The following is a 13,246-nucleotide window of genomic DNA, read 5'->3' on the forward strand; positions in this document are numbered from 1 at the left end:
TTGCATGGATGAAAGGTTGACTCATATCCACGAGCTCAGAGACATGTCATTTTATAGATGCAAAAAATGAGACTCACAAACCATGAGTTAATGAAAAGAATGCTAGACAGGGAGTCAGGAGACCCTGCGTCTCTAGCATCTATTAGCTTACTAGGAGTAATTATGGACAAACCACTTTACTAATCCAAACCTCAGTTTCCTCATCGTAAAATGGGGCTGATGATATTTGCACTGCCCATCTTCTTGAGTTGTTGTCAAAGAAAACACTTTGTCAGTTCTAAAAAGCACTATATAAATGTAAGCTGTTAAAATCATTACCATGCAGTGACTTTGCCCAAGGCCATGTAACTAATAAATGTCATAGCCAGGAATGAGTACTTGATTCCAAGTCTACATCTCTGCCCATATTAGTATCCAGCCATTGAATACTTCATGTTGGAAACAATTGGCCATTTGATCAACTGTGTAAACTTTGATTTGGGGGCCTTCAAGGTGTAAAACAGTGTGCTAGACACTAGGGGAAATTTGAAGCACAAGACAGAGTTCCAGTTCCCAGGCACTTTACCAGCAGTAACTATGGCTAGGAAAGGAATCGGGAAAGCAGTGACTTTCTCATGATCCTCGAGCTCTCTCTCAACTCCTCCCAGCACAGTTTCTGGGGTTGTTATCTAATCATTTAAAGATACCACCATTTGTCTGATTTTTGGTGTGTCTTCCCCTTGGAGTTCTACCTCACCCTCCCAACAAGACATGCCAGATTTCCCAGGTAACATTGGAGAACCTCAAGGAGAATCCAAATCAAACCAAGAGCTTGAAAGGAGAAGGCAGTTAACAAGGTATGAAGAAGATCTATTTGGGGGAGCAGTGTGATAGAGGATGGGGAATGTCCTTTTGGAAAGGAAGAGGGTTTTTTTTAAAAAGCCAGATGCTGTTTAGCAAATGTTCCCACTCACCTGGGCACAGTACTGAGACTTGGCTGCAGCAACTAGGAGTTTCAACACTGGCTGAGATTGAGAGACCAAGGGGGTCACTGCATGGATGACTGCAGTAAATTTGGAAGGGGGCTTTAAACCTGAAATGAAAATCACAGAGCTACTGAACAAAGCACTCAAAAACCACAGAAAATTTCCTGCCCTTCTCCCCATCTCCCCACATGGATCCACCCTAGCAAACGTTTCTTTGGGTATAATTTTCCTTTGCCTTTTCTCTTTTACTAGGGCAAAGTTGTCTATTAACCATTGCTTAGTTGTGTCTGTAAAAAAGGAAACTTTTTTTTGGTAATCCTATCCTACTTGCTCTATGCCTTTCCATCAACTTGGTGGAAATGGGCTTTCTTCCTGTGTTCCTATTCTCAGGAATCTAATGCTATTCCCATATAAAAATCTATTCTCACCTCAAAGTGAATGTGGCTAACTGTTTTATCGTTTTTAGGATATTTGTAGAGAAAAACTTTCTAATCATGGAAGGCTTTGCCTTCACTGAAGGTATTTTAGGTGTATCTCATTGCACACAGAATAAATGGAAAGGACAACTACATCTTGTGAGCAGTATAAACAAGATTGCTGGAGGGAAAAAAAAAAAAAAAAAACAACACCACAAAAGTCTTGATGCAGTTTTAAGCCACTTTTATTATGTGACCAAGCCACTTTTAAGCACATTGCTAAATAATTCAGTATCACCTAATTGCACAAAATTAATAGTCTAATTATAAATGTCTTTTCATTTGAAAGTGATATGGCAAATAGGTAGCTTAGCATAGTATCTAATAGCTACTTAACAAATGTTTACTGATTAGTTGGCATATGTATAGACAGAAAGAGCATTTATTGAGTGCTTACTGTGTATTATACACTGTGCTCTTCATCACTTCATCCCTTGGCTCCTGGAATTTTCTCTGGCTATTCCAGACCTAGATGGCTCTCTCTCCTCACTAAAATTTACTGGCTTCCCAGGCTTTCTTTAAGTCCTAACTAAAAATCTTATCTTTCACAGGAAATCATTCCCAACCCCTCTTAATTCTAATGCCTATTCTTTTAATTATTTCCTATTTATTTTGCATATAACTTGTCTGTATATTTTTGGATACTGTCTCTCTCATTAGATTGTAGCCTCACTGAAGCAAGGATTCTGTTTAACCTTTTTTTTGGGGGGGGGAGGGAGAGGGGTATCATTTATTGTTTAACACACCTTCTAACACATAGTAGGTAATTAAAATTTGCTTGCAGACTAACTTGACTGTAGTTAAGGACTTGGAATAAGAAAAAAAATCATCCCTATGTTCAAGGAATTTGCATTTTAATGGGAGAAAACAACACATAAAATGAAGCTGGAAAGTGGATAGGCAGGGAGAGAATATTCCCACAGGGCAACAAAAGTAACTATAAAAAAATTGTATAAATTGTATTTTTTATCCATTTTGCTACAACTACTAATCCCTCTTGTGGTTTTATTTTTATTATTCTTAATAGTATTGAAATGGTACTTTAAAGTTTTCAAAGCTCTTTAAATGTGTTATCTCATTTGATGCTCATGACAAATCAGAGAAGTAGATCCTATTATTATCCCCAATTAAAGATAAGGAAACTGAGGAGAGCAGAAATGACTTGCCTAACATCACATACTCATGACTTCCTAACTCCAACCCCATCTACTGTGCCTCCTAGGCCTCCTGACTATTTTCATTAAATCAAGTATTAATATTTTCATTCTGTGATTTTCCTATATTTCTGTCTCATTATATTATTGTGTTTACTAAACATGTAAGCTAAAAAGATGGAGTTATAATAAGAAAAGAAATGTGTATAACTCAATGCATTGGTCTTTTTGGCTAAATCAGTTCTAAATAGGAAGTTACAATAGTAATTCTCAAATGGAGGGGGAACAAGGGGTTTGAGGGGAGGAGGAAAGAGAGAGAGAGACAGACAGAGAGAGAGAGGAGGGATGGAGGGAGGAAAAAGAAATAGACATAGAAAGACACATACACAGGAGAGGAGAGAGAATGAGAATGTAAGAGAGAAAGAAAGACAAAGAGAGACAGAGACAGAGAGAGAGAGCAAAACAAAGAAACAGAGAAAGACACACACACACAGAGATTTCCAAGGGATTTGCTGAGACGAGAAATACAGGCCTCCAAAGAGACTTTGTCTCAAGCAATGGAATGACTTTTTGCATGGTCTCTTCCTTCAGTCACATTAGCTCAACCTCCATTATCACTTCATGCTCCAGTCTACCTTCCCTTTTAGCACTTCTCTAAATGAGAACCCTTCTTAAGACCACTTTTCTTTAGTACAGAGGTGTCATGGGGACAAGGGGGTTATGGAATGAAAAAACAAAACAACAGAGAACCAGTGCCCTATAATGCTATCACAAGTGAGTATCACAAATGACCAGTTATTGTAGTATCAGAGTCAAGACTATTCAGAAATCTGAGTGAATCTCATTTCACGTGATTTAGAACTAAAAGAGCCCTTGGAGGCCAAGGAATCCAATCCTCTAATTTTACAGACAAGGAAACTGAGGCATCAAGAGAAAGTAACTAATACTAGTACAGCATCAATAATTAGTGTCTGAGGCAGGATTCAAACCCAGGTCTGATTCTAAGTCCAGTGCCTTAAAGATCCTCTAGCCCAACTCTTCATGATTTGGTATGCTATTACCTAAACCATCCCCATATGTCCATTCTCAGTAAAAATGGTAACACCATTGGGTTTTAATTCTGGAAGGAATAGCAGCACAATTCACTTACCTAGATTAGCATAGTAGTAAGGGAAATCTCCCAGATATGATGAATACTGTGGCAGTACGAACAGCCCTCCAGGATGTTTGTTCCATATTAAGCTGTTACGTGATATGTGCTTGAATATTCTGTCCTGAATAATCTAGGAACCAAAAAGCAGAGCCCAAGATTAATAAACAAAGAAATAAATTTTTAAAAGACACTAACCAAATACCAAATTAAATGTAACATTTACTCAGCTACTATCACAATCCTTCAAATAACGCCTTTAAACAATAAGAAACCCACTAAAAACACCAAGCACAATATAAAATGACAGAAAAATTATAGGATTTAGAGGTTAATAAGTCCAACCTCTTCATTTTCCCCATGACAAAATTGAGACTAAGATTGGGAAAAGATTTGCCCACACTCATTTAGGTATTAAGCTGGGATTCAAATTAAGTCTTTGATCCTAGTCTGCCTCCATATCTGGTCTTTGTGCAATCATGATGATTACAGAAGCATTTCCAATTGAAGGTTTGGACTCAGTTGGACACCTCTTTCCCTAAGCCCAGAATCAGAGGGCTGGAAGAAAGTTCAGAGGTCATCTAGGACTACTCATCACTTTAGAGATAAAGAAAACTCAGAGCAGAGGAGGGAGGGTCTTGTTAAAAATGTAAGAGCTTGAATTAAAATCCAGTTTTTCTGGATTCCAGACCAGGGTTCTTTTAAATAAACTTTGTAACTTCACCAGCATTTTTTGCCCCCTGTAATAGTTCAAGTTCAAATATATTGTGTGCATTGGAGGAGATGTGAAGAGTAGAAAATATATAACGATCGTCATCCACATTGACAGTCACAAAGACTAAGTAGGACACTCAAATGGTTTGCTGCTGATGTTTGTATCAAGGGGAATTCTAATAATGACACCAGCTAGCAATTATATAGTACCCTCACTTTACCTTTATTATCTCTTTTGATCTTTACTACAATCTTGTAAGGTAGGGACTATTATTATCCCTTCTTTACAGATGAGGCAACTGAGTTCTAAGGAGGTTAATGATTTGCCCAGTTTCACAAATCTAGTTAAGTGTCTCAGGCTGCACTTGAACTCAGGTCTTCCAGACTGAGTCTAATACCCTAATCTATTTTACCACATTGATGCCTCTATTCTAGTTAACAGAGAAGGATTTCTGGTTACCAAAAATTCCTTTTGCTTTCAAATAACTTCTGAAATTAATTGTAAATGACTCATTGAAGTGAACAAGACCAAGAGAACGTTGTACATACTAACAAGATTGTGAGAAGAGCCAAAAGGCCTTGGCTCTACTCAACAAAGCAGTGACTCAAGGCAAATTCAATAAACTTGGGATGGAATATGCCATCCACATCCAGAGAGAGAACTATGGAGATTGAATGTGGATTGAAACATGGTATTTTTCACCTTTTTTGTTTGTTTCTTTCTTTCCCTTTGGTCTGGTTTTTTTCTTGCACAACATAACAAATATGGAAATATGTTTAAAAGGACTGCACATATTTGGCCTATATTAAATCACTTGCTGTCTTAGGGAGAGGAGAGGTAAAAGAAGGAGAGAAAAAAATTTGCAACACAAATCTTATAAAAATGAATGTTGAAAACTATCTTTATATGTATTTGGAAAAATAAAATACTATTGGGGGGTGGGGGGGAGAAATATAGAACACGCATCACAAATGAATCTTTCTTCTATTCCTGACAGGACACCTATATCCATATAAATAAATACATGGATAGAAGGCATAGAAAGAGTCAAAAGAATATTAAGCCCAGGATATACACCAAAAGCAATTTTTCTTTTTGTTATTTTATGAAAAAGCTGGAAATCTGGTTATTCACCTTTCAATTTCCTGTCTCAGGCAAATATAGACCCCATAGGGATTTTAACTATAAGAAATGATGCATCATTTTCTTAGAATGCTCCTCCTTTCCCAAAGTTCAGAGGACAATGAGCATGGGATTAGGTTTTCTGGACATTGGAACCTTGCAAATCATTAAATTCTACAATTGGAGTCAAATGTTTTCCATTTAAAATTGTTTATCAGCTATGAGCCTATTTGCTTCATTCTGAGGTCTCTGCTCCTTGACTTTCAAACTTTTGTAATTATATCATTTACACAATAAAGTAGTTTGAAAATAATTAACTTAATAATGCCTCTCAGCTTCAGCAATTTATTTGTAATTTTTATTAGGGAAAAACCGCAACCCTAAAATGAATCTTTGCCATTTCAGACGCAAATTACTTTATCTTTCAAGGTTCTGTTTGATACAATGAGATTTAAAGTATATTGTTCAGTCATTCAGTCATGACTGACTCTTCATGACTGTGGAACAGAGCATGCAAATATTGTCCATAAGGTTTTCCTGGCAAAGATACTGAACTGATGTGTCATTTCCTTCTCCAGTGGATTAAGGCAAACAAATTAAATCACTTGCCAGGGTCACACAGTTAATAAGTGTCCGCAGTCATGTTTGAGATCAGGTCTTCCTGACTCTAGGCCCTGCACCCTATCTACTGAGCCATCCAGCTGTTTCTGATTTAAATCATATCCCACTGTCATCATTTTTCAGGGTGATCAGTATCCTGACTCATCCCCCACAGTAATTGGTATCATACCAAGTATCACTTATCTTAATAAATCAATTGAATTCAACATGCATTTTAAAGCCCCTACTACATACTAGGATGTTGGGTAAATGAAACCACAAATGACGGAGCAGGGACTTGCCCCTTTCCTCAAAGTGCTGACAGTCAACCCTAGGGAAAATCTCCTCCAAAATTCTCCTGTTTTTCCATTTCGTGAGAGAGAACAGGAAAGTAAATATAAGTAGCTAGAAGACTAAGTTGGATGATGCTAAATTTCGTTTTTTCTCAGACTAGTTTGTAAAATACATGTTTTTGGACAGACATTTCAATTTTAATTTTTTTGTACTGAGTTACTCTGAAATATTTATCTTTCATTATACATCAAAACCTGAGCTAATACTGTGGTGTGCTTCTTAATTATGACATTTATTGATGAAGGGTATGGCTTTAAGTTACTAGGGATTCCAATTCTTCTTTTATTGCAGTTGTACATCCCAAACCATAAGAGATTTCACTGTCCAGTTCGTGATTTTAATCAGTGTCCTTGTCTCCTCTTCTCACCAAATTCCCTTATCTGGGGAAAGTAGTCACTCATAGAGGTTTTGAACAAAGAGCCACAGAGTGAATTATCATTTGCAGGAAATACAAAAGACACAAAGCACAGTGATGTCACAAAGGAGTTTGTCATTCACTTTGAATTTCTGGGTGGCACAGATCTCACTGTTCCAGATGGCATTCACAATTTCATATCAGTGTGGTTATCTCTCAGGCTTCAAGGACCAAACAAACTAGATATTCTTCACAAAGATGAGCAAGCATTCTCTGCTCTCATCATAGAACCTTGGAAAAGATTATAATATGCTGAAGAAGGCATACATGTCTACACACACACTGACTTTCCTGCACCTGCCCATGTAGAGCAAAATACACAGGGGATTTTCTTTCCGTTAGGGTCCCAAGAGGCCCTGCCAATGATAATATCATTTCTTATTTATGTGTGTGTATATATGATTTGGAAAACTTAGGTGTCTCTAAATAAAGTATAAGGCCCTTGAGAGCACTGAATATATTTCATTTGTTTTCTGTACTCTTAGAATCTACCATAGTGTCTTGCACACAGGGCTATGAAATTAAGGATTTTTGGATTTGACTGGGGAAAAAGAGCTCGATTTGAAGTCAGAGGAGCTGGATCGAAATGTTGGCTTTGCTTAAATAAATCAATTTATCTTTCTGGGCCTCAGTTTCTTATTCTATAAAATGAAGGAATTAAATTAGATGGCTTCTAAAGATGCTTCCATACTTGAGATCCACAATCATGAAACTAACAATCCCTTCTATCTTATTGTAGCTACATTTGATTCTTTAAATAATAGATTCTACAGGAGAGGATGGTGTCATTTCAGATGCCCCTGACTTGGTCATCTGACGAGCACAGTGCTGAGTTTCACACACACTGGGCTACCATATGCCATCTTACTCTATGCCAGTGCAATCTGCTGCTCTTGTGTCTCTACATCACACTGAATGAGAATTAAAAAACAAAATTCCATTGTGTGAATATTACACAACAATGACAGCAGATACCAGAATATGCTATGTTTAGTGTCTTATCACTGTGGAATGTTTGGATGCCAGGAGAAAAAAGACAATCTTTCTGCATCAAGGTCCAAGTAAGAATATCTCCCTAAATAACTTTGAATAGCATTAACACATATCCTCAATGTTACCTGCTTCATATCTAATTGTGATTCATTGGTTCACATTCTGGTTTCAGATAAGTACTTTTTTCAATTCTGCCTAACAATCACCTCCATTAAATATTGTGTAAAGTGACCATCCAGCCTCTGTTCAAGATTAGCCCATCAAAGTTTGAACCTAACAAAGTGAACTCTGAAGGAATGACTTTAAGAAATTTCACTTTAATTGGAAACACTTTTTCAGAAATTATCACTGAATAACATTTGTGGATGCTCCAGTCATCAATCAATGTGGACACTAGTCTAAGTGGTACAAACAATTGGTGTTGAGGTGGTCTTGGCTATGAAAGATGCATAAATCATCCAAGGTTCCAGATGGAAGTGGTCTGAGGGATTTTCTAGTAACCAGGTCTTCTAATACCTCAGTAATCTATCCCGGAGAAAGTTTACAACTCTGGGGCCATTGAATCTCTATTGTTTAGAGGAAGCCAAGGAGTTCTGCATTTCAAGGCAGATAATGATCAGACCCATAATTTTAGGGCTACAGAAGCTTTGGGCCCTTATATCTGGGATAAGTTCCCAATTACCCACTTTTGGTTCCTCAAACTCCAGTGCTGAGAAATATATACTTTCCGAGCCTCAAGGACTCCCCAAGTTTCAAGTTCGACCAGTAATGCTTATGGTGGGTGTTTTCCTTTATTCTCAAAGACCAAAAAGATATTCTGTTAAGAGTCAAGTTACAATGTGTCTAACTATGGCTGATCAGACCAGTATGAGCTCAAAATGCTCAACCACAAGTCAGGCACAAATAGTCCCTGTGAACATTTGATGTGGATTCTCTAACTATGCACATCTTGTGTTTCTTTTGAGTTACTTCAGTTGTGTTTCTCTCATAGAGTACTGTCTTCCTTGATGCAACTATGCCATGTATGGTGGTCCTTTGCAAGGGTCTCCCATGTCATGTAATCAGTTTTAAAGTTCTTCAGAGAGATCTTGAGAGTGTCCTTGTCTGACTACATTGTGAGCTCTTGCCTTGTATGAATTATTTTAAGTGGATAATGAACTGAAGAAGTTGATTAAAAAAAAAAAAAGATGTAGAGACTTCAGTTTGTACAGGATTTAGTTTTCAACCTCAACTGCCCTCATTGTGTATTATAGCTAAAATTTAATAATAATAAAAACAATAATAATAAATTGAGATTTGAACTAAAAGGAAAACCTAAAAAGCACCTTTTTGATGGCATTTGGTTAAGATGCCAAATGATTACAATACTTCCTCTGGACTACAACAAGAGATTTGGCAGATCTTGTACATTTAGATGAAGTGTATAATTTTTCCAATATTTTAGAATACATAAGCATCCCCAGAGAAATGGATGGCTCCCATCCAAGGGAAAGGTGTTTCCACTGCCAACCTACAAATTTAAACAGTTTTGACTCAAAACCCTTCTCTGATACAACACAACACATGCAACCTTTTTTACCTGCCAAACATATCAAGATACCTTAGCTAACACTGCTAACTCAATAAGCGAGGGGGATGCTCTAGCAATAAGACCACATGCAAAAGGAGTCATTTCTCACAAGGCCTTAAACAAGATTATGCCTCTTTCACTTGCGGTCATGAGAAGGTAAGCGTGGAAAGGAGATAAGGGAAGGCACATTAGTATGAACAGATGTATGTTTCAGCTCCAAAACAAACTAACTCTCTGACATTGGGCAAGACCTTTCAACTCTATGATTCACAGTTTCTTCATCTATTAAATTAAAATAATAATAATATTTGCAGTCTCTACCTTAGTGGGATATTATGAGGAAAGAAATTTATAATCTTTTAAAAAAAATCAGTGATCATTTTTTATGCTTTATGAATTACTTTTTATGAAAGTGAAAATCCACTTGATTTTTATCCAAGATAAGATCTAAGAAATAATTTTAATAGAATACAGAAAGCTTTTTTTTTTAACACAAGATAAGAACTATTAGAAATAGCACAGAACTAGTGAGTTTCAGATAAACATTTGTTAAATAGTATCTCATTTGAACTTTGCAATTATTCTAAGATAAATGTTATAATCCCCATTTTATAATTGAGGAAACTGAGGCAGAAAGAAGTTAAGTAAAGAAGACAGTATTTAAGTTGAATTTAAAACTGATTTTAAGAGACAGATAAAGAAGGAATACAGTCCAGTTATCTTCAGGTACAATGATATCACAGGTGATATAATCAATTGGATTTAAATGAGTTACACAAAGTCATCAGCCTCACTCTTTCTTTCAAATTACTGAAGTTCAAAGCAAGACAAGTGATGGCCTAAGACGCAGTGGATGACTTTAGTGTCTTCAATGTCTGACCAAATTCTAAGCCAACTACAGCTCTTGGTTCAGCTGCCTTCACAGCCATAGGAACAAATTGCTCAGATCTTCACATGGTTGGGTAGGTATCCCCCTAACTTATCAACCAGGTTGAGGTATGAGTTAGCCTATCTGATATGACAGTTTTACCAAAGTATAGCACTGTATACGTCACAGTCATGGAGGTAGATTGTACAAAGACAAGGAGATGGGAAGTAGAATATTGTGTCAGGAACAGAAAAAAGGCTAGTTGGGTTCAATCAATGCTTTCAGGGAAGTTCAGTACCAAAAATGAAAACATTGCTAATAGGCAAGTGAAAAATTAGAATAGACTAGGGCAAGTCCAGTCAATTGGACAGGATGGGAAGAAGACAAACTCGGGGGAGAACATAAGCCTAAGTATGACTGTATAGGGTGCACAGGCAAAGGCAGATCAGATCAGAATGTCTGGTCTAGTCAGAAAGAAAGTAGGTGAGTAATACGAGTAGCTATGGTGTGGACTTCTCTTCTCCAGTTTTTTCCAGTGTATGACTGACCACTAATTCACTGGACCACTTTCAGGAATTTTCTTTTTCGGAATAAGTTTCCTAAAAGTCTGGAGTCTGTTAAGTCCTTCTTTTATTATTCTCCATAAACAATGTTTGCAATGTAATTCTCTATCCTAGTTTCCCTACTCTTAGCATTTCATGTTATTATCAGCTTATCATTAGGCCATGGCTACATGTTCTACTCCCAAAGTGGTTCAAGACATGGCTCAAGGGGCATTTTTTACATGAGCTCTTACCTAACACTTTTCTGATAATTATTTTATAGTATAGAGAATTGAACTGTGGCTTCATAGACATAGAGAATTCTCAGGTGAGCAAATATTCTCTATTAATGAAAGCTTGCATCTTGTATACAACTTAAAATCCTAGAAAATTCCCTAAGAAGTTAACTGATTTGCTCAGGGGCACAGAATTCAAGGGCAGCTTGATGATGTAATGGATAGAATACTAGCCCTATAGTCCGAAAGACCTGAGTTCAAATGTGATCCCAGACACTTACTAGGTGTGTGATGATGGGCGAGTCATTTAACCCTGTTTGCTTCAGTTTCCTCATCTGTAAAAATAAGCCAGAAGGAAATAGGAAACCCCTCCAGTATCTCTGTTAAGAAAACGGTCATGGAGAGTCAAACTTGACTGAAATGACCCAACAACAACAAAAATAGAACCAGGATGTGTTAGAGATAAAACCTGAACTCAGGTCTTCCTGGATTTGAAGCCATCTTTCATAACTCTGTATACATTTTACATTTACATAATCGTGTACAGAGAATGTCACCTTTCACTATGTTTCTTGGGAGTGTTTATATCTCTGGAGTCTAGTATAATATCTTCAAGAAGGTAGGAATTTAACATGTATTTATTTAATTGTATCATATATATGATTTCTTTTTCCTTTTGGGAGTGGGGAGAAAAAGGCAATGGTTTCTTTAAACTTGGGGCTGTCATTAAAATTCTTTAATAAAACAACCCCTTCTAACTCTAGTGCCTTCCCTCTGCCAATTATTTCCTACTTATCCCCTATATTGCATGATGTGTGTGTATGTGTCCATGTGTATGTATGTATTTGTTTGTTTGCATGTTTTCTCCCTCATTGGATTGTAAACTCCTTAAAGGCAGGGCCAGCCTTTGTCTCTTTTTATGCTTTTATATCCCCAGTGTTTAACACAGTACCTGGCACATAGAAAGAACTTAAAATGTTTATTGATTGATTAATTACTGATTGTCTTATTTATCAATTTATCAAATTGGGATGATTCTGGGTTTCTTTTTACTGTATCTCCTGGAAGTTAATATAAATTGAATCACAGATGACTAGAAAACTAAATGTATTAAGCCTTCAACCAGAACAGAATACATAGAAAACTTCTGAATGTTTGGAGACACATGAGCAAGAATGAGGATTTTCCCCACTTGGCTGCTAACTTCTCTAAGTGAGTTCCGGAAATAGGTTTTTGAAAAGATCCCATGGAGCATGAATGACAGAAAGACAATCATTAAGTACAAATCTCCCCAAAGCTTCAATGCAGAGCTGGTTTCACCAGCTGGTTTCAACTGCTCATCAAGTACACTTTCATACATGGATTTCAACAGGAAAGGAAATACTTCTTTGGGCTGGGCAAAAGGTGAGGAGGAAAGGAAGGTTGGGGTACGGTGGAGGAAAGGAAGTGATATTGTCACATAAGAGAAGGTTTTGTTTCTCCCCTGGGAAACAATCACATGTCATCAAAATCAAGGTCATTCAACAGCAAAACACAAGGCAAGAAAAGCACATAAGGAAACTGACTTATATCCTAAGGCTTTCACTCACCTCTAGTGTAGTTAATACAATCTTCTCAACCGAAGAAAAATAAGCCTCCCACAAGAACTGTGTCTGTTGTCTAAGTGCTAGAATTTTATCCTGATGGATAGACCTGATTGTAGAAGGAATCTGCAATACAAGGTTAAAATAATTAGCTATTAAAGAAAACAGCATAATTTGACTAAATTAGTGCAATTGAGTTAGGATACCGTTTCTAATTCAAAACAATAAGTTTTTAGAACCCACATTTATTTCAATTCATTGATTCATCTATATAAGCAATCCCTCCTACAAAGATGTGTAACCAGCCAAATAACATACCAGATAATAACAAGAAGCATTTAGATAATGGTTCAATGTTTACAAAGCATTCTGTGTATTTGATTTCATTTGAACCTTGCTACAGTCTTGTAGGGGAGGTACTACAGGTATTGTTTCCATTTTACAGAATAGGAACCTAAGACTTAATAAGGGTAAGTGACTTGCAAGTAGTCAAAAAGTTAATA

The 13,246-nt window shown here is 36.8% G+C and overlaps 1 protein-coding gene across 1 annotated transcript in view; it reads right to left on the bottom strand.

The window, feature by feature from the left end:
• The window catches only part of EXT1 (exostosin glycosyltransferase 1), a 345,301-nt gene that overhangs the window by 23,610 nt on the left and 308,445 nt on the right, over positions 1 to 13,246 (bottom strand). Inside the window, exons 4-6 of the mRNA XM_051971013.1 lie at positions 12,750 to 12,869; positions 3,746 to 3,878; positions 954 to 1,072 (exon numbers count right to left, since the gene is read on the bottom strand). Of these exons, the coding sequence (XP_051826973.1) occupies positions 954 to 1,072; positions 3,746 to 3,878; positions 12,750 to 12,869 (372 nt within the window). The remainder of the gene's footprint in view (positions 1 to 953; positions 1,073 to 3,745; positions 3,879 to 12,749; positions 12,870 to 13,246) is intronic.

The sequence above is a fragment of the Antechinus flavipes genome, chromosome 1, assembly GCF_016432865.1.
Source record: "Antechinus flavipes isolate AdamAnt ecotype Samford, QLD, Australia chromosome 1, AdamAnt_v2, whole genome shotgun sequence".
Taxonomy (NCBI): Eukaryota; Metazoa; Chordata; class Mammalia; order Dasyuromorphia; family Dasyuridae; genus Antechinus; species Antechinus flavipes.